Here is a 26,932-nt window from a genome sequence, read left to right on the forward strand (position 1 = left end):
GTTCCTTTTTAAGAACGTCTGATAAAATGGCGCCAATCAGCTCCACCTGTAGTACATCGTTTTATCTGGGTGCCAGTATTCGATGTCCCCATGAATGTCGACCGGTATCATTAATCATCGGTTAAAACGAAGCAAATAAACACGATTTGGTCAATTTTTGCGATAGCTAAATCGGGTATCACCGAACGATAGATGAGCTCTTTACGACGTCTTTTATCTGGATTATTGAAAATAACGTAGAAACTGACTAAGTAAATATTTTTTCGTTGAAAACGGCTTTTAAGTCACGTGAAATAAAAATTCGATTTTTCTATATATTTAGAGACTTTTCGCTACCAGATCTGTTAATATTAAATGCAAAGTATTGAAAGCAATTTTCTTCCTATATATCTAACACGGCATCTACTTCGCATACTTATATACATGGTTATTGGCGGCGATGATGAAGACTTAAAAATATTATGGGGATCAAATTTTTTTATGTGTATAACACCGTGTCTCTCGGGTAAAACTTTTGAAATTTATTTATTGTCGCTGAGATTTTCATCTAGAGTTTCTTTAATCTGGTATTTAGAACGAGATTTTCTATATTTAGGGCAGCCCAACAGTATGTTTATTTCGATATCAAAGCAAAGAATCTGAAAATCAAAAAGAGGTCATAATTTTGATTTTAGGAATAAATTTAAATATCTTTGTATCTATATTTAAAATGAAGTATAATTTATGTTTGTGAAAAGATTTTGACGATTTTGAAGTTGACAAGTTGAAAGTTCTATGGCCGTATCCTATCCCATAAATATATGTAACTCCTGGCTTTCTGCGTCGTAGCAGATTCTTTCTCCTTTCTCCGTCTACTCTCTTGTCTACTCTCGAATCTGGCGCCATCGTCCCCACAACGGTCGGCGAGACGCGTGGGACTTTCCGGCGACAAGTCCTTTATGATACCGCTCGTACGCCCGCAGCCTCTCACCGAGCGAACACTTTTACCAAGAAAGAAAGACTCCTCGTTAATGACAGATCTCATCTCGTTTCGAGGCATGCCCGTATCGCAATTCGTGGAAGTTCTTCATAAAAACGGTAGATTAAATTCTTTGATGCCCACGCTATCGAGAACTTTCAATTAACAAACTTACAGTCGTTGGATACAAGTTCCTTTTGGTTCGTAAAGATGAATTAACAAGAGAAATGATCGTTATTAAAATTGATTCTTTATGGCAATATATACTTACCATGAAAATACACTTGATTTGCATGTCATGTCGTTAACATTGTTTTTATGTATTTTATGTATGTTTTGCAATTAATATAAGTTTACATTGGAATAAGATATAGTGGTATAAAGGATGATTATTATGGTCCTTCAATTTATGATTTCTTAAGTTTAATTGGTACATCCTTATAAACAGGATAAGGTTGAAAGTCGTGCATTAAGTTATCTGTGTTTTATATGGTAGTTACTAGAAATCATAGTGATGATCAGATCATGGTAGTAATTATATATAATTCATAATAATTCTTCTTATCTGTTACAGGTGAAACAGGACAAAAGGAATGGTGTACATTAGCATATTGGGAATTGGGTGGTAGAGTGGGTCGCCTCTACCCTGTGGAACCTTCAACAGTAAATGTGTTTGATTCCCTCCATGATGGCGATGGCCTTTGCTTAGCAACATTGGCTGAAAATCATGTTGCACCGCCTGCGGTCCAAAGAACAAGAAGCAAAATTGGTCTTGGTAAATTCCTTTTATTTTATTAGTAGTACATTACTGCAAAAACATAGAGATATATGCCAGTTAAAGAGAAGATCTTACGGGAAATAAAGAATCTGAATTATTTATTTGCAGGTTTAATGCTTAGTCAAGAAGAAGATGGTGTGTGGGCGTACAACAGATCTGAGAGCCCAATCTTTGTGAATTCACCTACTCTGGATGACCCGGAGTCGAGAACACTACTTGTCTATCGTGTACCTCCAGGCTTTTGTTTGAATATTTTCGACCGTAATAAAATTCTACAGCTTCCATATAGCAGCAGTACCACAAGAACGAGCAATCAGGCTTCAGGCTTTGCCTCTGGTCCTGTTGATATCAACTCCGTCCGCATCAGCTTCGCCAAAGGCTGGGGACCCAAGTACTCAAGACAGGAAGTCACCTCTTGTCCATGTTGGCTCGAAGTACTCCTAGCACCATGCAGGTGATCCCTACAACTCATTACGAAGGTATACAGTCTCGTCCGTTCGCGCCTCTTCTTCCTCCTCGTCGTCCTTCAAGAGGACCGATCTGTGAAACTGACGCAGCAACGACGAAGCTCCGTCCCAAAGGCTGCCAACGGATACTCATACGATGTGGATCGCCGCCAGCAGTCTTACCAAAGTACGCCGCCATACATCCAGGAACAGCGTCGTTTTATTAAAACAGGGAAAAACGAGAATCATTTGACAAGAACGTTTTATATTCTTGTGCCTACGAACGGAGCATACACAGTTTATACGTGGTACTCGATTATCATTAATTTTGTAACTCGACTATATTGTATCGCAATATTCTTCTTGATCGGTCAATGATACTGTTGTACTTTCTTGATAATGTTAAATGAGATTTTATAAAAAGTGAGGCGGTGGTTTTCCGCTAGGTCTAGTCAGTGGTAGTTAACGTTTTTAGGCTTGACGTTAATATGCCTTGCATTAAGAATAACATAATATAAACAATATTAACTAAAGTCAGGGAAAGTGCGAGAGTAAAATTGACGTGTCAATACAGTCGTTTTTCATGGTATTGATCATAAGTTTTAATGTTTGTACTGTCTGGCCATGTCCTCGTTTATGATTAATCATTGTACTGCAAGGAAGCAGAACCTTGGGCTTCCGATAAGGTCTAGTCAATGGTGTTTGAGAGTAAGAAAAGCTCGTTGATTGCATGGATTTTAAAATCTATTTAAATTATCAAGAAACGAGAACACTGCCAACAGAATCAAAGGAAGTACTTAGCGTTTTATGTTACCTTCAAAAAGACTTTTACTTTAATAATGAAACTAATATTATTTGTAGTATAAATTTCCTGCTTTTAGATTGAATTTAATCGAATACGAGAAAAGGTTTGTTGGTTCAAAAAATAATAAGAATTCACTCGATTTGAAGATATCTTTGTTGGTTCATTGATTATTTAATTCAATGACAGAAGTCCCTAACCAATCAATAGCGGAATTAAACACGTAACTTTTGTAAGAAGGTCACAAAACTTTTCTCAATATATTTCCTTATTTTTATATATTATAAGATGGTATTTCAGCGCTGAATTGTATAATCTTGTAATGAAGTTTCATCGATATTCAAATGTCGTGTACCACGAGTACTGTAGTTGTCTCCGATCGTCGTTCGGTGCTGTACATACATATATGTACATACACTGTGCCTTCTCAGCTTCCTTTGTGGTGCAATGCACGAGTGATAGAACGAATGTGTGTGTGTATGCGTGCGTGTATCTAAGGAAAGCGAAAGAAAATGAGAGAACTCCGCGTGCCAGCTACGTTTCGCACCAAAATGCCCAAGAGCTTCATACTGCAGTAATACGATACTGTGATAAAAGTTCGAACCAGGTCTCTTTTTTCCTTCCTTTTTTTTTCGGACGCGTTTATGAAGCACCAACGATAAACTAAAAAAGCAATCAATGCGTTAAAATGTGTATATATACGCAAAGAGAGACAAAACGCATGCTTAATAAACAATAGTCCATAAACTCGAATCTAGAGGAAATGTTAAATTTATATAAAGAAGTACCGTTTTCTCGTTTAATTTTGTACAGTCTTAAGAGTAAACAAAACTAGTGTAAGTGAGTGGAGTTTTACAAATTTTATCGTGAAAAAGTCTTCATTAAGATCCGCCTCCAAATCCGAATGCGTATAGGGCGTGAAAGAAGAGAACTCATGTATGCAGGTTGAGCGGTTTGCGCATAACAAAAGTCGAAAATACATGACTGTAAGAGAAGGAAGAGTGTGTAGAACGATGATGATATGTATGTGCATACGATTTAATATGTACCACCAGTCATACGTATTCATTCATACGCATACGTAACACAAGCATCTATAAAACACAATCGACTGATCGTTTCTTCTTTTCTTTTTTTTTCGAGCCGTTAGTTACTTTCTTTTTCGTACAGCCGTTTTTATCGGTATAAAAGCGTACACATACATATGGATCGTGATCTATTGAGATACGATCTTGTGTGACACGCCGAACAATAATATTGTGATGCGTATATTGTCGCTTAAATGTTATATATTAATATGTATACGTATGTATACAGAAATGTTTATAGGTAGCTAGCTATATCTATTGCAACGGAGTGATTCTCTGGCCTGTATGTGATGTTAGAAAATTGGCACTCTTAAGAATACATAATAACCGTAGTGTCGTTCTTCGAAGTACCGTTACACAAAGAAAATGTTAATCTCTTCGGAAGAAACTTTTGTAAACGACCATAACCATGAGAATGTATTCTTGATACGCCATGCGTATAATCATATCGCGTACAGGCCTAAGAATCGTCATGATGAAAATTGTAACGGCAAGAAGGAAATTTTTTGTCGAAAAGTCGTCCATCTCGGACAGGTACGTTGCTTTTTATAGTCTTTTTTTGTCGCGGTTCTAACTTGCTGTTATAGTCGAGGTTGGCTCATCGCTGGAATTGAACCAAACGCGTGCGGTCAGTCTGAAAGCGATTGTTCGAAATGATCTTCACGTAAACATGGAACGCAATAACGGTGGTCCGTATAATTTGTATAAATATTTTATTTTCTTTCGTAAAGATTCGATTAAAAATAAGTTTACTTATTTTGTGAATTATATAACCTCATTTTGCAAGTCAGAAAATAAGTATTCTACGTTGACAATCCTTTGCAAATTTTTTTCGTTATAAACAGACGACGAACGATTTGGTCGTTCCTACTCGTTGATTATAATACCAAGACACAGTCGTTCCCACAGCATTACGCCAGAAAAGGATGTATAGTTAACGGTGTACTTAACGATATTTTGTAATTGAACGTATGCAAGTTGAAATTTTGCTAGACTCGGTCATAATCGTAGTCTTGTTAAAATTAGGCGACGATTGTTAAAGAAAAGATATACATCTTAACGGGCGAAATATTTATTCGTAATCTTCTCAGAATAAATAAAACGATTAGTTTGTATATAAAAAAAAAAAAGGAACACAAAATGTAACATCCTTTGATACCTACATCTTGCTTTATTGAACGAAAAATCGATCGATCGTTCGTTAAAAATAATTTCATTTTCACGTCGTTCATTTAACACTTATTACTAATTATAATATATGTATATTGTAAAAGTTGTTTATTATAAATTATTATAAATTTATTATAAATTAACGTCTTGAATAAGACAAAAGGTATTGTATTGTCGATAAAAGACCAGTTAAGCCGCGTTTAAACCTATTTCTCGGATCAATTCATATAGCAGCATGGATAATATTCAAGTACATATATACTTGCGAACGTAATAACGGTGTGAGCGACCTCTGGAGCGAATGAAGTTTGGAATATTTTGACAGATTCGTATGGTACGTTACGACGCCTTAAGTAACACCATGAGCAATATTTGTTCCATTCGTTCTATCGTTCTGTTTCTGTCATATTACGTTCGTTCTGTTCTGTTCTGTTCTTTCTATATTTAACATCTCTTTCGTATCCATTTTCGTGGAACCAGTTGGTTATATATTTACGCGATAAACATAATGCAGTTAGTGTCAGTGTTTTGAAAATTGTGTTTGGTCATCTATCATCGGTAGAACTCGACGAATGGCGTTCAGCTAATTTCGTAAGTATTCTTATGAAATTTTGAGGGCACACAACATGTCTTATGCTATTTTTTGGTTTAATGTGCAAATTTTATTATTTTCACGGCACTCATTTTCATATCAACTATACCATTGGTTAATTCTTCTTAGCTTAAAAATGTTGGTCACTTCGTCTAGATATTTGCAAATAATTTGAATATATTTCATGTAATTGATATACTTCTGGTAAAAATATTGAAAATATTGGCCAACAGAGACAGCTTATATATACCTATCATAAATACGTTTTATTTACTATACAGTTTTATATTTATGGAAGAAAATGACGAAATTAATTGCTTGATTTTCTTTTCTTTCGAAATATTTAAGATAATTAACGACGCTACCTGCTGCAATTTTTTATCGATTCGTTTCTACATACAATTTTTCTTTTTTCTCGCGGTAAAAACTAACTTATAAGAAAAAATTTCGTTCACAATTTATCGAACACTCGTAATTCTAATTTTATTAAATTCCTTTTGCAAATCATAGGTGTTTAATTTACTTCGAAACTTTCTTATAAAATAACCTTCAAATAAAACAAGAGCGTCGTTGTGATACGTATCAAGATCGAAATATCTGTCATTCAAAAGCTCCAGTTTACTATTTTCGAATTCCGTGCAAAATGTGTCAAGTTCCTCATAGCTTTGTAGTGAACGTAAAGCAATATACGGATCTAATGGAAACATTTACGAATATTTAATCAACAAGTGAGACAACGTATTTTGATGTGAACCATATAAAACTATATTTCAGCATTAACTGCCATGCTACTTGTATTCGACCACTTTGTTTCCTATTTTAAGGAAATCGAAATTTTTGAAACAAGTTTTTGATATTTCAATTAGATAGTCAGTGCATTGAAATATTCAAAAATTTACTCGTAATGCCGCAGTAATTAAAAAGAAAACGGAGAAATACTTTACAAGGTAGTTGCAAGTACAATTATAGTTATATATATAGCATGTAACGCTTCTCGAAGATATACCTGCAGAGTGGGCCAAAAGTCGTGGTGCATCGGAAAAATAGGATGAACGAAATTGAGAAAAGAAGGGGAAATAAATCGGAAGCGTAGATTTTTCAAAATAAACTTTCGTTTCATAGAGTACTGTAATTTCAAAATTCCGCTTTCAGACCATTATACATACATTGTATATCGTTTGGTAATGAATTTTAATTTGGTAATTAATTTTACCGTAAAATAGTAATTTTTAAGTTTCACTCCGAAGCTTTTGTATTTTGATTTAAAAATTATTTTAAAGAGGCAAACCATAATTTGTAATATTTTTTAATCGACACTCTAAATTATTAGCTTTTCCATACTCTTAGATTTCTTTTAACCGGTTTTATTTTAAAACTATATTACAAATTATTAGATAATCAAATTTTTTTTAATAATATGGTTTTTAACGTAATTTGATCAACACCGTAATTTATCGTTAACGCTATATTTACTGTCTTTAAATAATTTCTCTAATACTTTTTCTGAAGCAAGAACGAAGGTAGTTTAATATATTATCCAAGACAAAAGTTCTTATCGCGTCCGAATACATTTAACAATCAACGATTAAGGAATAAAATAAATGTCGAACAACTATTACACAAAGAGAATATTTTCTCCGGAATAAGAAGATTATCCTGTTCTTTGCTGCACCAGGATTTTCAAATATATTCTCTGTACTCGAAGAGGTGGAAGTTGTTGATTTCTCCGCAGGAATTGTCTGTGAAACATAGTGCCTTTCTAGCCACTTAGAGCGAGAGACGATTAACAATGTAGCACGCATAGTGCAAACGATCATTATTAAAAGCACCTTACGCTTTGTCGACGATATTGCAAGATCTAATGATAAACATTGAATGTCGCTGTTCACTCTTTGCTTCGCGAATAATTTTCACGCAAGGCAAAGTACTTGTTCTTTGTCTTCCTGCTTATGGTTTAAAAATTGTAAAATCGCGCCGAGGATCGAGCAAAGCGAATGTGTTCGAAAAAAGGGAATCATATTAGATAAATTTAAAGTACGATCATCTGGTAGAATTTTGTCGAGATTTACGGGCAATCAGCTCTGATACAATTTTCTCAAGACTCAAACAACTTTGATAATGATACTTTTTGAATAACAATTAAACCAGAGGTTTTTAAACCACACTGTTCAAAATGATTGAAAAGTACATAATTCTAACAAATAACATTCAATTCCTTAAAACTTATTTCAATAAACTTGAATGAAGAATATATAAGATGGAACTATATATGTATACATATTCTGAATGTATATGGTGTAGTAAATGACATTATATACATACATATATCGAAGAGACTAATGCATTGAATATTTGATATAACTTTTCGACTTGTGTATAGCGTATTTAGTTTAGGTGTGCAGTGTGTATATAGCATTATTTCTATAGCTATTGAGATTGCATAAAAATTGTTCATATAACGAGCAAATGTGAAAGATAAAAGATATCATCGACACTTGAAATCTTGATAAACATGGTAAAGTTAATAAAGATATTCGATAAATTATTGTTCAAACATGCACTTCATATGCATCTTAAAATACTTAATAAATTAGCGATAATATATAATTATAAATATAGAGAAGATGTATATCTACAAAAGACACGTGCATCGATGGTGAAATTTTTATACCTAGCAATTTCAATAAAAGACTCGGAAATTACTTCATCGGATCAAAAGAAATTCGATATCTCACGAATGAGAAAACTTTCGAAAATTTTGTCGCTTTTTCAATAGACGAAGAATTAATAGCATGTATGACATAACACGTAACACTTTCTCTAAACTTTTTAAAAATAATGTAACTTTTTAATCCTCTTGAATAGTGTGCACACGCGTAAATTATACTTACCGCACGTAGTACTAACAATAAAATTTCAAATGGACTTTGTGCTCTTTCCTTTCTTGAAAAAGCCGATCCTACGATAATTCTAGTGCCTTACACGAGAAGTGTTTCATTTTGGAAAAAGAGATAGCCGCGTAACGACACTACCGTTGCAACGATAACGCAAAATTTCTATTCGAATGGTGAAACTAAAATTATCTTCACTCGCCAGTTTAAAATTAACACATTCTGAGAAAAATATCTCCCGAGCTGGTCTGTTGCGTAAAGAATATATAGCTTGTCGATCGAATAAAATAGAATAGAAATAGCCTGACTTAATAAATTTTCAGGGTTTACAAAATTGACTTTCCATTAGCAATACAATAGCACGATTCTAGTCAATATACAATAGTTTTGAGAATATGCACATCCCGTTTATCAGTGTTAAAACTTCTGTGGTAGAAAAAAAACTATCAGAAAAGCTATTACACGTGTAACCAACTAATTTGTATTTCATTTATATTTAAGCGAAATAACGAGTCGAACCGATTTTGTTGGTATATTTGCAAAGGTTACAGGAAAATAATGAATTATGTATTCTGCTCGAAAATCTGCTGATTTTTATTTCGATTGAAAAATTTGGGAAAAAGCGAGACGAGAAACTCCGAAAAGTGTGCTTAAATGCTCGAATCTGACTGTCGCGTAATCGTTTATTGCATTAATACTAATTTAATTACATTAATAATACGCGTTAATTATGCATAGAATCAAATAATACAAGAATTAACGCAATGGGAAAACTGGTAACGTAAATGGAAAAATTGATCGAAACAGGGATCGAGATACGTCGCAAATTATTATACGGAATCGATAATATTTTTGTCAACATTTTAATAATAATTTTTAAAGGTACAGAATAAAGAGAATTCCTTAATGATTTTTCGGATTATTTAATTTTCCATTTGCCAGCAGAGACGTTTTAGTGCTTATGAATGGGAGTGTACATACAACTAATTACGTACTATGTATTTAATACGTAAATTTAACACATACTTAGAACGTTTGTATATAAGCGGACGCCCAAAAATGCTTCATAAGATCGTATTTTCTAACGTTGCGAGCAAAGGCATTATAGGTTGTGAAGACAAATTAAAATATTTATTCAGGCTATATTCGCGCTTTCTGGATGAACAATGGCGAACGATTATGTTGGCACAGTGTGGTTAAAAGTTATGGAAATTATTATTTAATGATGAAAAAATCTGTACTATTATTATGAATGAAAGAATAAAAGAAAAATATGCGAATTGAAAGGTGATAGGTTTCCATTCTAATGTTTTCAAAAATTTCTGTGCTTACGAGAAATACGACCCTTCTTAAATTAGTTTTAGTTAAACAATGCGTAAAAATTAAGAATGAAAAATTATTTCTTAAACGAGCTTTCGAACGAATACGAACGTGAATTTGATAAGAAAGAAAAGAGATTTTGCAAATAATTTTGCTTCGCTTTATCAAACATTTTTTGCTTCATGAATCTCATTGCGACAATTATATTCTAATTAAGATAAGTTGTATCATAAATGATGTAAATAAAAAAAAAAACAACAGTAGGTCCAAATAATTGACTAACAGTTAATTTAAAAAAGAAGAACCTTGAATGGTGAATATTTTAATTCACGAATTAAATAGTTTGAACCGAGATTATTCAAAAGTATTTGAATACAGAATTTGCAATTTTTATAACACGAAATCTCAAGGTTTTTACTGGATCAATCGTTTCGTAGTGCTCCAATGTAAAAAGCATGATGTATATATGTATTTGTTGTCTGTGTAAAAAAAAATATTTAACAAATTGTTAAAGATAACGTAAAATGTTATTTAAAATAATACTGCAAACTCATCGATATAGGCAAATGATATAGGTGCGTTACATTTTTAATGGCAATATAATTAACATTATTTTCAATGAATCTCTTGAAATCTGTAATTTAATGAGAAGAAAACTCACACCAGGTTTTTCATTTAGATGAACGTGGATCGAGGGTAATAAGTTAGAAAATGTTGTATATTCGATTCTATCTGCGAAATAAAATTTATATAAATAACAGGTTTAATTAACGTCGTTGCAACTTTTATCATTTTCATCGCATAGTTTCTCGGTATAATTGTTCATTCTTAAGTAAACGATTTTTTATTAAACAATTGTACGATGCCGTAATTGTTTCATATTAATTATTTTTCAAACTATATCGTTCCCGAAACCTTTTGATGGAATTGAAAATACACGGTATAACAAAATGTTTTTAATACACTGAAATTTTAAGTCACGAAACTGCGAACATTTTACAACTTTCCCTTGATCGATAAAAGGAATCATTAAAATGATATATATATATTGTATATACAGCAAACGCGTCTTCAACATTTATACAGCGATCCAATGTAAATGTATATAAAAGTGCTCTACAATATGCTGTAGTATATAAAAAAGTGATTTCCTATAAAAATAATCGTGGTAGAAATAAATATTTTTTAAGAATCAGCGAGCTGTTGAATTAACCGAACTAACAGGAAACTCAATAGAAAAATACGTTTACTGGATAAAAATTTGTTTTATCGTATTTCTTATTATTGTTAATAAAACGAATAATAATGAATATTGATAAAATTACGCAAGACCTCAAACTATGAAGACAAATTATTTATATGATCTTAAAATTAAAATTAAAATTTTCCATCTTTTCAACATTATAGAGAAGGAAATTTAATCTACTTATAAGAAATCACTTCTTTTTACCACTTATACCACTTATTTTGGAATATACCGTATGTAGACGTACGATTGCGCCAATAACGATACTAGCAATGTTATTATTACTATTATTATGATTATTAATAATGGTACAATAATACCGAATATGAATAAAAGGGTTTGTAACGAGAATTATAATTAGTAGGTGTAATAAAGAGTAATAGAAATATTGACTAAGAGCGGCATTGTAAAGAAGAACAATGGTATTATTAGTCATCTCTTTGAGAGCTCGTAATACTATTTTCAATATAACTGTATTCAATAATAATAGGCAGAGTAACGATACTTATGGCGATGATTATGTATACAGAACTGCAACAGAGTTCTCGCCTTTCATTTTTACGAAAGAAAGAAATATATGAAGCTGCAAATTTTTACGTGACTTTGTTACTTAATTTACCTTTCGGCTACCAAGCAACGATATTTCTTCCATTTTTATCAGGTCATCGTGACGGATGAAACGAAAGAAAAAAAAAAACAACTTTTGACATTTATCTCAAATTCATTGAAAATAAAAAATTCATTCGTGATAGTAATAAAACCTTTGTTTCACCGATGTTCGAGGTCTATAAATGAGAAGTATTAATATTTCAACTAACTTAAATTATTTTCTAGACGCGTATGTCCTTTTACAGGAATAAAGAGGAAAATGTGGAATGGAAAAGGATTAATACAGAAATACAACGAGTGACAAATTGTTTAAAAAATTTAAACTCCTCTCGCATCTATTCTACATTGATCTTTCATTTACTCGTACAGCACATTTTCGTATATACATGATTATAACACACTTCATTCGTACAGACAAAACACGCATACATTGTAACACTAGACAACACTACGCTATCTTTTGTAATAGGAATAATAAACTTCGAGTTTAAAAACGTCGTCCCAAATTAGAAAAGTTTCGCTTCTTCCTATACGTTCTCAATTTCTATTTAGACATAGTTATTATTCAAGCACGGTAATTATGAATTTGTGGAAACCACTGTCAAGTATCACTTGTATCTTTAACAACGTCTTTCTTTGCTCCTTTGATTATAAACTAATGACATTTAATGACGTAACTGTAAACTTCTTAAACTTGGAATAAAAGATATCCTGGAAGACGTTCTTAAAAGAAATTCGAATAACTCAATCTTCACTTCTTGTAACTGCTTATGAAGAAACGATAACAGAGAATGAACAATATATTAATACTAGCAGTCATCAAAATATTATTTATGCAAATAACATTAATTACTATTATAATAATGAAGAAGAATGAACTGATAAAATACTGTCCGTGTAACGTAATCGCACAATTATTTAAATATTCGTTCGAATGATGTTCGTGCGAATTGGAAAAGTCTACAGTTCAGAGAAAGACAGTTCGACGACACTTTGTACAAAAATAACAGCTACAGACACGAACTATGGCCTATAGTTTATTCAAATATATGCATAATTGAACGTCGGATGAAATCAAGTCAAACTGTCTCTCGTTGATGTTTTGGAAAAAATACTAGCTTCACGTGTACAAAGGGTGTAATTTGTTGGAATGTACGAAATGATCAAATGTTGTAATAAGCGTATTATTCGCGTCTTTTCTCATTCCTTTACCGGCAAATGTTCAACTCTTTTTCTGTGGAAGAATCAATGCCAACAATCCTCCAACTGAAAGTAATCGAACAATTAATTATTATCAATGAAACTTGATTTGGCATAAGGAAAAAAGGGGAATGAGCAAAGGAACTGGACAAGTTGAAAGGAATAAAGATGTTTACTCACAGATCACTATACTGCCGACCAAAAAGATTGGCACCTCGCAGCTGATGTCGAGCAACATTCCAAAGGCTAAATTGCTGGCGATCGCGCCAATTCTGCCAAAACAGGTCATCATACAAATCGCAACGGCGCCTACATGCGTTGGAAATATGTCAACCACTATGCTGCTGATCACGAAATTTGCTGTGACTATCGTCAACGAGAACATGCAGCTGACCATTAAAATTTGCAAGGAGGACTCGACGAAGTATATCGCGAAGCCGAACATTCCAGCCAACAACATGGTTGTTACTGAAACAGAAAGGAATTGTGCAATTTTTAAACGAGACCTCGCACGCTTTTCCCGTCTAACTCACTAAATTCGTTTCAATGAAAATATTTCAAATTTACCTGGAATTGTTCGTCGGCCAACACGATTTGCCAAATATCCAGATACGATGTTGCCAAGCAAGCAAAATGCGTTGATCGTCAATGAATTGATGAAAACCATCTCGTCCATGTTAGATGAACAATCAGTCTCAGTCGTCGAGTTAATTAAAACGTTCGTTGAATTAAGCGAAATATTTGACGCTGGCGTCACAGTAGCTTGCAGGTCACTTTCTTGGATTAGTTTGCAAACGCTTACGCTTCGATTGGGATGTAAATGTTGGTAGCTTTCAAAACGATTGAACAGCTCTGGTAACCATAAACCGAATCCATAGTATCTGAAAAATTATAAGATGAATTTTATTTAGTAAAGGATATAATAACGTAATTGATCGATTACAAAATTCCTCGACAATCTATTTAGTAGATTAAGATATCGAATCTTTCATTAAATTATACAGGGAATTCCACAGGTTTCTATACAAATATTTAATATATACATTTTTCTTGATTTTTATGTTAATTAGCGTGAGAAACGTCTGTTTAATCTGAAAATCAAATAAGAAGACGTTCCATTAATATGGAATTGATTAACAATATATCCAATCTCAAAATTACTCTTTTCTTACAGGAAATAATGTAATTGTTTGATATTATTCGTATTTCTGTTTACTCTGTTTCTATCTATAAAATATGAGAGATATGCAACACTGTGACAAGTATTTTGTATTACAAAATTGTAGCAAATATCACAAGTACATTAAGATTGTTAACGGGCTAGAATTTAATTGAAGCGTGGCAAGATTGTATCCGCGATATGATTTATGAACAGCTTACCCGCACATATTCGCAAAGTAAATAGTCCAACAGAGAAGCGCGTATTTCAAAAGTGGCGGTGACGCGAGCGAACGCATCTGTTGCCAAATATTTTTCAGCAATTCCATTAGTACTCTGGACGCGGAGAAAGACGTATTATTAACATTATTAATATTCATCGTATCATCGGACAACAAGACTTTTACCTGAAACACAAGTACAACATCGTTAGACACGAATTTATTCCCTTCGTCATACTTTTTATATATACATGGGTGTTCGGCTACAGGTGTCAGGAAATTCAACGAGTGATTATTGAAGTTGAAACAAAAGGAAGATCAATAATAAAAAAGATCGCGTTTTCGGTTTTGGTTTTTAGTTATTGACAATTAAAAAATCGGTTAAAATGCCCCTGCACGCGAGCAAACCTCCTTACACGAACAAAAGGAGGTCAGCCTAAGCAGCGGGGCGCACAGTGATCCTCAATCCCAACGATATATGGGCGGCAGCTTACCTCGTACAGGTCGTAGAGAAGATCATCGTATTCAGAGATTTTAACGTACCGTAATCGTCGAGTTATATTGCAAAATGTCTTTGCGCTGGATATAGTCCTATTGCGATATTTTCCGGCGTATAAACATCGCGCTTTTGCGCTATTACCGTCCGCCGCATCGTAACAGATGTACGCGTCCGAAAGTTCTCTAAATGTATACATTTTATAATAAATATGGCTACAATATAAATACTGCTACACTGCATACAACACTCACAACGTATACAACATGCTCAGTATATACTCAACACACTACGGTACACGCTATATAATTATTATTAATTATAATATTTTCAGTTCTGTGAAAGTTTTTCGTCGATTGTCGAAACGATTCTGTTCGTTCAAAACTGTTCAACTCTCTTGTCTCGAGATGTGTAAAACATGGAAATGTAGTTCTGGGGAGTTCATTCCGAGCTCTTTGCCAATGCTTTCACCTTCTTCGTATAACTATCCAGCTACAGTACAGGAATTATCCAGCTACAGTCATAATTTAAATTTCCTGACACCTGTACCCTGTATGTTTAATATTCTCTACTTTGATAACGAAATAAAATTAAAAAATTAAAAATCACGATGTATGTACTTTAAATAGCCGTAGTAATTTTGATAAGAATTTTTGTCAATAAATAATATTGCCTTAAATTACAAAATAGGCGATATTTAAGAAAATAGAAATTGAACGATTGAAAGATTAATTAATTTAACAATTGTTAATTTTGTTGATAGCAAATGCGATGGCGATGATGATTCGATAGTGTCTGTGCTTTCGTTTGCAATTTTTGCTATTTGGTACGGGTAATGTTGTTAATTTCAAAATTATTAAGTTGCATCGATGCTTACGGGATAGTCGTCCTCGTTACGGCCAGTGTTTATCGCGTAGATTTTTCGTAAAATTGCCAGTGCTTCGTCCGTTTTTCCCTGAGAGACCAAAAATTTCGGACTTTCGGGATATCTAGCCGCGATCAAAGTTACCATTAACGTTGGTATTCCAATAATAGCCAGAAAGAGTCGCCAAGAATTATACAACATGCCATTGAATCGAAGGGATATTGGCAGCGGTATGATAATCCAAGCCAAACCTAACAAACAGAGAAAGTCCTTATATAGTTTCATAATAATTTCTATGTGTAACATATTTAAGAAATATTATTATGAAATTGTTCTAAACATTTGATCAATGTTCTTTCAATTATTAGATTATTACGTATCAAGATTATTAACTAAAAAATGTAATATTAAATTTGTTAGTTAATTATTTAATTTTATTCGTTATTATTATAATTATTTATTATTCAAATAGTTGTATTAGTAAATAAGAGTTTTACAAGACTGTAAACGATTCTTACCAGGCAATATCAACCACGATAGGGTCCAGAAGAATCCTACGTAACAGATAGTTTTTACTCTATGTTTCGCTGTGTGGAATTCACCAAGATATGTATAGACGAGAGAACCAGGAGCTCCTATGCTAAAGCCAAAGAGTAATTGTTAAAAAATAATATACACAAATTATAATAAATAATATTAACATATAACAGAAAATCCTTTTTGCAAGTTCATGCGCTTACTACGAACACGCGACTTGTGTAAAAGTCGTATTAATTTTACGAAGCGATTACAAAAATTCATATATTATCGAGATTGCAAGGAATAATACAAAATAACGAAAGATATATCGTAGATCGAAATAAACTTTAAGTTCGTATTTCTCTTTTTTTTTTTTTTGCGGTTTTATTATTATAAATATGCGAAAATGAGCACGATACTATGGACTAACTAGATATATAATGCGATATTTATTACATAATATGTAATATACTTACAAGAATCCACTGAGTGCTCTGAAAATTAACAGCACTTTAAAGCTTTGAGAGAAACTTCCTCCAATTGACAAAATACTGTCACTTAATAAAGTAAGGAGGAGAATATATCTCCTTCCGTAGGCATCTGCAAATACTCCCCAGAAAAGGGAACTTACAACTCCGCCTAATGAAAGAAAATATCAGGTTAAATTAAACGTGAACTAAATACCGATAAATACCATAGCAATATCGTCACAATATTACGATGATATTAACATGATTCTATCTTTTTACAGTTCGTAGTTTAGAGGATGTAAATTGGTAAATAAGAAAAATAAAAAAAAAAAATTTCTTCCTATAAGTTAACTTTTCGCAGTAAGTTTGTTTTAATATTCAATTGAACGATAGAATACAATTGTTTTCGATAATTCATATCGTATTTGAGTATTTTCTTTTCAAAAAAAAAAACTTGATTACGAAAGTATAATTGATTGTTACAAAATAGAAATTTCGTATTTTGAACGTCCTAGATCATGTAACAACTTTTGTCTTCGACGAATACTATATGCAAGGAAAGATTAATCGACTTTAGTCGTACAAGCTACGAGTGGGATGTTATATAAAAAACTGCTCTTCAACTTTCCTAATGAAATAAGTGCTATCTAACGTGTCTAATACATTGCAATAAATGTACATAGGTAGTTGGTATATCGTAGTATTTTTATGTTCCTACTAAATAATTTTTTTTACTATTGTACTTGGCAACCACATTTTGTTGCATTAGAAATAATATAATCATTTTACACATCTAGTAGATGATAAAATGTTTTATTTCCAAGTATTATCGATAATGCTTTAGTTTTTCTGAATTGAATCCCAATTGAATTCGAATTAAATTTCCAATTTGTGGAAATACTGAAAACATAGTTAGAATAAATGCGACTGACAAATAACGAATAATGCAATTGAATAAAATTAAACAATCATAAATACTTTACTTTTCCATTTTCACTTAATCCATTTGCTAAAGGAAACGAAAAAACTAAGACGTTTTTAATTATAGTTTTTCAATGTGAATCCTATCCATTTTAAGGGGTCAAATTTGATTTTCCAATAAAACAAAGCTGTTACGAATGAACATAGGACGAAGAAAAACCTTTATGCAAAACGTTCGGTAGCTTGTAACTTCTTCAGTTCTCATTTCGCTATATTGGACAAATTATACGAAAGAATTTGAGGTTTCTTTGATATATTCGAACGATTTAAAAAAATTAAATAATCTTACGTTTATACTTCTTTTGTTTTCGCAAGTTCTGAAGCTTCCGGATTTCAAGGACACATTTAAAAAATACATTATCGACAGACTTCACAGCCGGAAGATTAGAAACTCGGAAATAAACGTAACGGCTGTACGTTTGCTTTTGACACGCGCATTCTTAAAATAAAAATACATGATTGTGTTGATACCTAAGAGAAAGGCGACGTTCAAAAGACCTTTTTGTTCAGAACTCAAATCGAGATCACACTCTGCGGATGGTAAAATGTACGCGTTTATTCCGTTCTGACAACCAACGCAAAGGAACATTGCTCCACAGAGTAATACGAAGCCATAGTGGAATTTTCCGTACCCTAAAACAGTAAATTAAATTTCCCATTAGTCTTTTTGCCGTTTGAAGTGGTCAAATTAATTAAATACTAACATGACGTTGAGTATCTGCTCGTGTAATTAATTGTATATAAATCAAGAAGTTCTCAGAATTGAAGGATTAATACACTGTGAATGTGGAAATTGTAGAAAATGTAGGATTATAGAAAATTAATTGCGCTAGAGTGTATTAATAATTTCTGGTTACAGTGTTATTATTTAAATTTGTATTAAAGAACCGTGTATATCGTTTTAATGAACGTAAGTGAATAACAAAGTAAATGGAAAATAATAAAAAATGAAGTAACAGAGAAACAAAAAGAATAATTCGTACCACACAGTTTGATGGCTTTTTCGAAATCTGCAGCGCTTTCCTTGCCTGCATTGTTCTCTGAACAAACAAAAAACACATACGTATATTAGACATTTGTATTAAAAGAATCCAGTAAAAAATAAATATATGTAGTATAGAATGTTGTATACATTGGGAATATTTTAGTTATATTATATTAGTTTTTAAAAAATATTTTTATGAATTAACTATCTACCTATAATTGTTAACTTTTATATGTGTTTGAGAAAATAGCTACAATTTAATATTTCCATATAAATTAACGCTGTAGTGGCAATATTTATATTATACCAGTTTAATGATCACCTTCGATTTAAGTCGCTATAACGAATATCGAGGACATGCGATCCATATCGATGCTATGACAATCATTATTTTCATAAAAATGTTATATAAACTTACGATTTACCATTACGTGAATAGGACACGGTCTCCAACTTGTATATTCACAATTGATCCAACTAACAATTTTGCAAATATTATATCTTATTATTTGATTATTTATATTGTTACTATTAAATATACAGTATAAGAAACTATGTCAAAAAAGATGATGATATTTAGTGGCAGGAATATTTATTTTTAACATAAATCGTTTTAAGAGCTACTTTGATTATCTTTCTTTTTTTCTGAAAATGTTATAACACGATTATACACGATTTATCACAAACTGGGCTATTTTTTAAAATATTAATCAAGAAGATAAAGTTATAGAAAAGAGAAAATCTTTTCTTTGTTTTCACGAGAAAGATAAATTTTAATAGAGAAATCTGTGTTCTCAGATATTAAATCACATTCTTATAGATATTTACAAAAGCTCAGAGCTTTAAAACAAAATCTTCTAGATAAATACAGGCTCTATATACAGTTTCATTTATTTACCTCGACCTTCGAAAAAAAAAAAATATATATATATATATATATTTGTATCGTTCCTCCACTTAGCCCTCCAATTAAAGTCGATATTGTGTAAGGTGAAATTTATCATACACAGAGCGGAATATCGCCAAACAGAATTCTTGACATTCTACCGGGTCGTTTTTAATTACCATTAGCACAATCAAGATAGTGACACCAGCAATTGATGGTAAATGCACAGTAAACGAAGTCCATTAAATTTGTCTTTACGAAAGGTCGACATAACTTTAGCTGTAAAAGTATCTTCAGATAAGACTGAACGACAGCTAGTACATTACGTATGTTTTATAAAAATTGTTAATCGCAAGAAAAGGGAATTTTTATCCTGTTAAACAGAATACTTCGGTACAATTTTATTCAACCCTATGTTTAATATAAAATAATCGAAGGTAAATAAAATAAATCAAACGTAGAAAACGATTTAAAACAATTCTTGAATCATTTTATTCACATACACGAGTCACGTTTCTCAATTTTTCTGGATAGAAATACGTGAATCGATAAAGTCACGCGCAATTTAGCTTATGATAAATATAGTAAATAACAAACAGACTATCGAAAATAATTGTAAGATCTCGTGCTGTGGGAAACGAGCCAAATACCAGAAAAGAGGACAGCTGTATACTTAACCTGCATACAGTTTTGCTAAATAGTTAGTACTATTATTAGCTATGTTGACATCCGATATATGTATATAGGTACTGTAAATAATTCACTAAATTAGTTATGATATTTGTCTAAATTTCTTAACTCACCTATATAGCGTATATTTATCGATCAATTATCGTGTCAATACTGTCAGCCTAAAATTAAATTAATTCTATCGAATATTACAAAGAAGCAACTCTATATTATATCTAACAATTTTGAAATCCAACATTCCTTCAACGTGACAAATTTATCTCTTCGCGCATTTGTTGGGATATTTGTTTAAAACTCCTTCGTCTCTCTTTGAACCTTTAAGAAACTAACTTTGAGCGTTGGTCGTCGCTACTACGATGGCGCATGCTTTTCCATTCGCATAACGATAAATTCCGTTCGCTTGTGCTTTTTCATCCTTTGGAGATCACAAGACGAATCGAAAACACGTATCCCCTTTCTGTTCATTGTATGAAAGCTTACTTCGCAAATAGCTAATTTCAAGTACGAACAATACAACTGTGTTAACATTTCTATATTAGATCATCTCTTAACCGCTTGATAACAATGGTAAGTCACGTTGCAAACATCGTAGAAACAGTAAGATCTATATCTGTCATAATCTTCTACGAAAATATGTACGTGCATCCTTATCCGTTCTTCGTACACTCGCGTTAATTAATAGACAATTCGTTAAGATAACACCAACGATCGCTAGTTGACGAAAAATTATTGACGAAGAAGATTTCAGAGAATTCATGATCATTTCGTTAGGGGGAATTTCAAACCGCGAAAGCAATTCTAATTAAAATTTCTATTAAACATCCTATTCGATATCGCTGAATAGATCGAGCGTAGGTGTTTTGATAAAAGAAAAAAAATTGTACGAAGAAATATGACTTTGTTCAAATATTTTTCAGCAATCAGCCAGCTTAGAAATCGAATCAATGAAGTGACGTAAATCGATCGATTGCTAATATAAACGGCAGATAAAATGATAATGAAAAGGAGTAATTATATTCTAACATTTCCTCTATCGTACCACCTGTGGCATATTCAAATACGACGGATATGTCTGCAGATCGACCCCCTGTACTTTTTGACAAATACACGAACAAACAGCAGGTTTGGATCGAAATTACAGCAACAAAGGTTGAAGGAAGTAATTATTGTGACTTCAACAATAATTACTTTGATGTTGTTTCGCTTGATTATACCGCTATACAGGAACATGACTTTTATGCGGCGAATACGAAACGAAACCAATTTGATTTGTCGTAAATAGATACAGTACCGTTGCCCATAACTATTATTGGCCGTGAATTTGTTAGAAAAATCGGACAAATTTTACATTATTCAGCGTTTTACATTTACAAAGCGTATGCCAATGTAGTAGCAGATTTATAAGAAAATAAGTGAAAAGTAGAAGCAGTAGACAGCATCCAATTTTTACTGGATATCAATAATCGTAATTGTCCTAAAACACTTGTAATAAGCGTAAATAAAAAATCATACATTTAAGAAAAATGTAACTATCGTTAAATAGAAAATGATCGCTACTTTTTGGGAGGGGGGGCGGGGGAAGGAGAAGCGAAACGATACGATCGAAGTAGAAACATTGTGCTAGAAATTTGAAATCTGATTGTGACACAACTCGTTAAATATTTCGTATACGTATAAAGTTTTGTATCAATAATCTCGATTCGATAATTCAATATTTATCTCAGAGAGTAGTTTAGTACGATCGAGAACAAAATTCCTTCTTTATCAAATTCAAGCTTCCTCGAAAGACACGTAGTTCGGTTAAAGAATCTCTGGCTAAGAGGATATCGAATCTTTCATAACTCGTTCTTTGCATTTTTAAACGATAAAAATTAAGCGAAATGCATAATTATCGAAATACAGGTGACAAACGAATGGTAACGTTAGCTATGTAATTTAACGAAATGATGAACTATTAAAAAATGACGAACCTTGATGATGTACAGTATAATATGTACACAATAGTTAGAAAAGTTTCACGATTTTGATAACGTTTTCATCGTTCAATCGTGCGTCTTTTCATCAACAATACCTGTCATTGACGTAAGAAAGCACAGTCAATCAATGACGTAAGTAACCCTGGTATCGTATAATACGATACGTTAAAAGCAAAATATTTGATTGTGGAATTTAATTTATTCTACCTACATTTGTTTTCATGGTCAGAATTGTTTTAGCTGCGGATTATCATTTTACTGTTTAGTAACAATGCAGAAGAACAAGCGATGACGCAAAAGGACATTACGCTTTCAAAAATAACGTTCACGCGTATTTTTCACTAATATTGACAAATTCGCTGAAATGCAACATTTTCGATCGTTTACGAGAGACGTTTGGCAATTTCGAATGTTTTAAGTAAATCAGGTCAATCAAAAGTTTGTCCTCTGTCATTTAAAAAAGAACTGACAATCATAAGCCTTTTAATAATGCAATATTATAGTAATTATTTCATAATAATTACACAATTTTTCAAACAGCCTCAAACAATTTCCAAATCGTATCGTAACCAAAAATAAGATATCGATTATCAATATGCTATGACATTTGATGTTTATCGGCATTTTAAATATTTCACAATCAAAATAATAAACTCGGACACGATTTTTGCTTTGTAAATATAATTTATTTACAAATATCTTTGTATTTGCAGTTTTCCATCTTATCGAATTTGAACGTAACACACTGAAATCATGTTTATACCTGTAAAGAGCCTGTTGCCAATATGTTATTTCTTTTGTAGTCATACAAAATAATTTTTCTAAGTAATCTTTTCGTAGCACTGCAAACTGTTTTAACGAGATATTAATAAAAATAATGATATTACATAAAAATCGTGAAGCAGATTTAATATCAAATTTTAACTCTTGAAATAATCATCCTTCAAAGCAATGGCTATATCTACATTTTGTTTTCATTCTGATATTTCCTATTATTATGAGCCTGCTGGCGTAGTACCAGTGGCATATATAAACGATTCTTCGGATCCGATTAAAATCTAATTAAAATCTTAAAATATCACAGCCATCGTTATACGTTGAAAGGGAAAAAAGCCGGGTAGATGGATTGTTTAAAAATGATTTCTAGCATACGCATATTATCTTTGCGTAATATTTATGCTAAACCATTTTGATCCCACGTTATTAAAATTCCGTACTACGATAGCCTTCTCATAAATGATTTATCTCGCACGTGAGAATCTCTTTTTCTATGTAGAACGATCGCAATAATAATAACCATTATAAAATCATGCAGGAAGAAAATCGAAGAAATCAACATTTATTTAAATCCAGATAGAATATCGTGCTACTAAATAATCTGCAAATTAGAAATGCTACTTTCTGTTATTCACATAAAAACTCGATAAACTCAATGAGAGAATGATTCGACGATTTTAAACGTAAATCATTTTTAATAAAAACAACAATACAAACAACGTCGAAGAAATTTAAAAGAATGATAAATTATTTGAAAATGTCGTGAAAACCTAAATATTTCAGAATTTCACAAATCAAATGTTCACCGAATAGTTTAGATCGCTATATTTATTATATCTTCTTTCGATCGGTTTCATATTTATAAATTGCTCAAATCTCCCTCGAAAAATCATCTTGGATAAACTACAATATACACGGCAAATGATACTGTATTTTATAATATTAAAAAATTAAAATGAGGAAATAATCAATTACCGTATTAATTGCATCCTATCAAATCACTGAATTATTATTCAGTACGAACGTATCTCAACATCGTTCCGATATAGTTAAAGAAGAGTAAAAAAAAAAAAATAATAAATAAAATGGCCCATTTTACTAGAAAATGAAAACAGAAAAATTGGCAGGAAATACTTACCCACTATATAGGACAAGGAGGCAACCTGATTAACCATAGCGATTAAGCTTGCAACGGCTAGAACACTAGTCTTCTTTCTTGTCAAACAGCGAGCAAAGACTGCCGTTGAAAGCAGGCAGAATCTTATGTGTTACCCTCTGTAGCGCGGATGGAAAACGTTCGCGCGATCCACGGCCGCGTCTCTTTAAATATTGTCATGCGCTTGTACGATCGGCCAGGGTCGAATCCCCGCGCGATTCGCCAAACCGAAAATCGTCTCCCCTACTTTTCGCGTCGGTGAACCTCCACGTGCAAAACTGATTTCCCGTTTGTTGTATCGCCTGTTCGCATCGCCAGTGACGCACGTTGCGTTTCGAGATTTCGGCGACGAAACTCTTCGTGTATACGCAACTCGCGATCGTTCGTCAAAACGCGTAAGCGTAAAAAGTGATTTAACTTTCAAGGAAATTATATTCGCGATACAAAGTGTCCATCTTTTCTCTCTAGCGAATCAATCTTCATTCTCATCTTCGTGCGTATTTGCGACTAACGGTACGTCGCTCAAATTTTAACGAAATCCATCAAATAATAAATAGAATAAAAAATGTATTTTATTTGTAATTCAATAATTTGATAATTATCGGTTCAAAGAACAAGTAAATGATAGCAATTAAGTTTGTACGAGCTTTAGCTTTACGAAACTTTGGAATATGTATAAATACCACGGTAAAAGTTGCAACATTTAGTTTGCTTCAGAGTTAGGAACTATGTGTCGATTAACAGGTGTTTATCTCGTTCAAATACATACTTCAGAATTACGTTTATATAATTAGAATTTTTTTCATAACTGTAATTACGTAATTTGAGTTACCACTCAGGACTTAAAGACTCTTGTGCGAAAGCTAAACAATATCGATATCATAGAACGAAGGATAAATATTGATAAAAGTACATAATAAAAATGTTCTTTGTTGCGTTATTACAATTACAATTGCGTTGGTATATCATAATTTTACAAGTGATACATAGTTGTTATATCAGCGTTAAATTTAAATTGGACTAATATAACATAGTGTGTGCATATAATATAAAAGTAGTAAAATATTAATATTCAGCAATTTGATATTGGTATAATTCGATACATTTAACGAAAACAATTTATTAATTACATTGCAACGGGTAAAAAAATATGTGATATTGTATAATACTTTTTTTTCGCCATTCCAATCAATTGCGGTTTTTCCAACAAATTTTTTACGTAGCAAAGTAATCCTCCTAACTTCTCAAAAAATTCCAAGTCTTTCGATCCAATTTTAAGCAAATTGAATTCAGTTTCAAAGGCTGTTGCGACAGTTTTAGAAGTCACCGTACTTACATACGACATTTCCAGTGCATAGCATCGCATGTTTGTTCGTCATGTTACGCGTCGGCCTTTCTTTAATTTTGTAAATTGAAAATTGCAAAATCATCATACAAATCGTTTAAAACATCTGGAAAATTGTCATCCGAATAAATGTACTGTTTGCGATGATGGACAAAGAGAAATCCGGAAGAAATATTGTAGGATCACGTAGTAACGAGAACGATTCTGTACAATCGTTGCGAGAAATTTTCAACATGTACACAACTAATATAAAGCTAAAAAGTGTACTTTTCAAATTTTCGTTACTGGCTCAGATAAAAAGGTCGTAAGAAGTGATGTTTACCATTTTCTTCGGGATTTCGAAGAACAAAAATTTTTTCAAAAATTTGTTTACGCGTCGTCCAGAAATCTAATCCTGCTAACTACTTAGAACGATTTAAGTCGTTCGATCAAATTTAAAAGCAGATATTTTGCTTTAAAGACCGTGCTAATACTTATGTTTCCAATTGTATATTAATACGTATGTATAATTATAATTATAACTGAAAGTCGACATGTAAAACCGATTCTGAGATAAGATTTCCAATTTTGATTGGCATCAGCAATTACATATGTCCTTTAACACAAATGTGAAGATTGGTAATAATGTTTGTGTTGGGTGCGGTTGTGTTGGGTTGGGTTTGCGATTAGGAATGAATCATTATAAGTAGGTACTGTTTTACTGTCGCGCCTTCACTATGATGGAATATGTCAATAAGAAAGCGAAAAAAATGACATATTCTTTAAGTATTATTTTTGTCATGAGTACTACAAATATATTAATCCACGATAGAATAAACTGCAACTAATACGTATTTAAATATTGATTACAAGTATAAGTGCCTTCATTATCTCATAATTATTCTAATCAATGATTATATGATTTTAAAAGTTTAATAAATTAAATATCTCTGAAATTAAAAATAATCAATATTTAATCAAGAAATGAGTATCAAATAAGAGATTTTCAAAAAATATTTAAATCTTATTATAATTAAACATCATTTATTTATTTTTCCGCTTTATTTTTTGTATAATTTTTATAACTTATCATGATAAGATCATCCTTTTTCGCATAGAATCACCCCCTTTCCGCTTGTACCACCAGTTATCAACCACCCTGTATATAATGTTTGATACTACTAGCAATGTTTCAATTTGGCGCAAATGGCTTAGTAGAAAGTTCAGTTATAGTAGATGTTTCCTCTTCCTTCTAACCTAGGTACGTGTTGTATTATTACGTAATTAAAAATTTTAGTGAAAAAGGAAGAAAAACACTATGTATTCTT

At 32.1% G+C, this 26,932-nt stretch overlaps 2 protein-coding genes across 4 annotated transcripts in view; one reads left to right on the forward strand and one right to left on the reverse strand.

Moving 5' to 3' along the window:
• Nucleotides 1-11,887, forward strand: part of Dad (Daughters against dpp) — a 115,022-nt gene extending 103,135 nt beyond the window's left edge. For both annotated transcript variants that reach the window (XM_076620921.1, XM_033332453.2), the window contains 2 exons: nt 1,533-1,733; nt 1,845-11,887. In XM_076620921.1, the coding sequence (XP_076477036.1) occupies nt 1,533-1,733; nt 1,845-2,194 (551 nt within the window). In that variant the 3' untranslated portion in view covers nt 2,195-11,887. The remainder of the gene's footprint in view (nt 1-1,532; nt 1,734-1,844) is intronic.
• A 316-nt stretch (nt 11,888-12,203) lies between these two features.
• Nucleotides 12,204-24,499, reverse strand: LOC117155932 (synaptic vesicle glycoprotein 2C). Of its 2 annotated transcripts, XM_033332451.2 has the most exons (10): nt 24,263-24,497; nt 18,794-18,850; nt 18,282-18,443; nt 16,836-16,998; nt 16,359-16,480; nt 15,853-16,091; nt 14,481-14,665; nt 13,668-13,981; nt 13,281-13,568; nt 12,204-13,166 (listed from the first exon to the last, which is right to left on the reverse strand). In XM_033332451.2, exons 1-10 carry the CDS (start codon nt 24,297-24,299, stop codon nt 13,123-13,125), a joined length of 1,611 nt encoding a protein of 536 aa, XP_033188342.1. In that variant the 5' UTR covers nt 24,300-24,497; the 3' UTR covers nt 12,204-13,122. The 2 variants fall into 2 exon arrangements, with proteins under 2 accessions (XP_033188342.1, XP_033188343.1); XM_033332452.2 differs by lacking the exon at nt 18,794-18,850 and having other exon boundaries at nt 24,263-24,499.
• Nucleotides 24,500-26,932: the final 2,433 nt, after the last annotated feature.

The sequence above is a fragment of the Bombus vancouverensis genome, chromosome 8 (genome assembly GCF_051014615.1).
Source record: "Bombus vancouverensis nearcticus chromosome 8, iyBomVanc1_principal, whole genome shotgun sequence".
NCBI classification, from domain to species: Eukaryota; Metazoa; Arthropoda; class Insecta; order Hymenoptera; family Apidae; genus Bombus; species Bombus vancouverensis.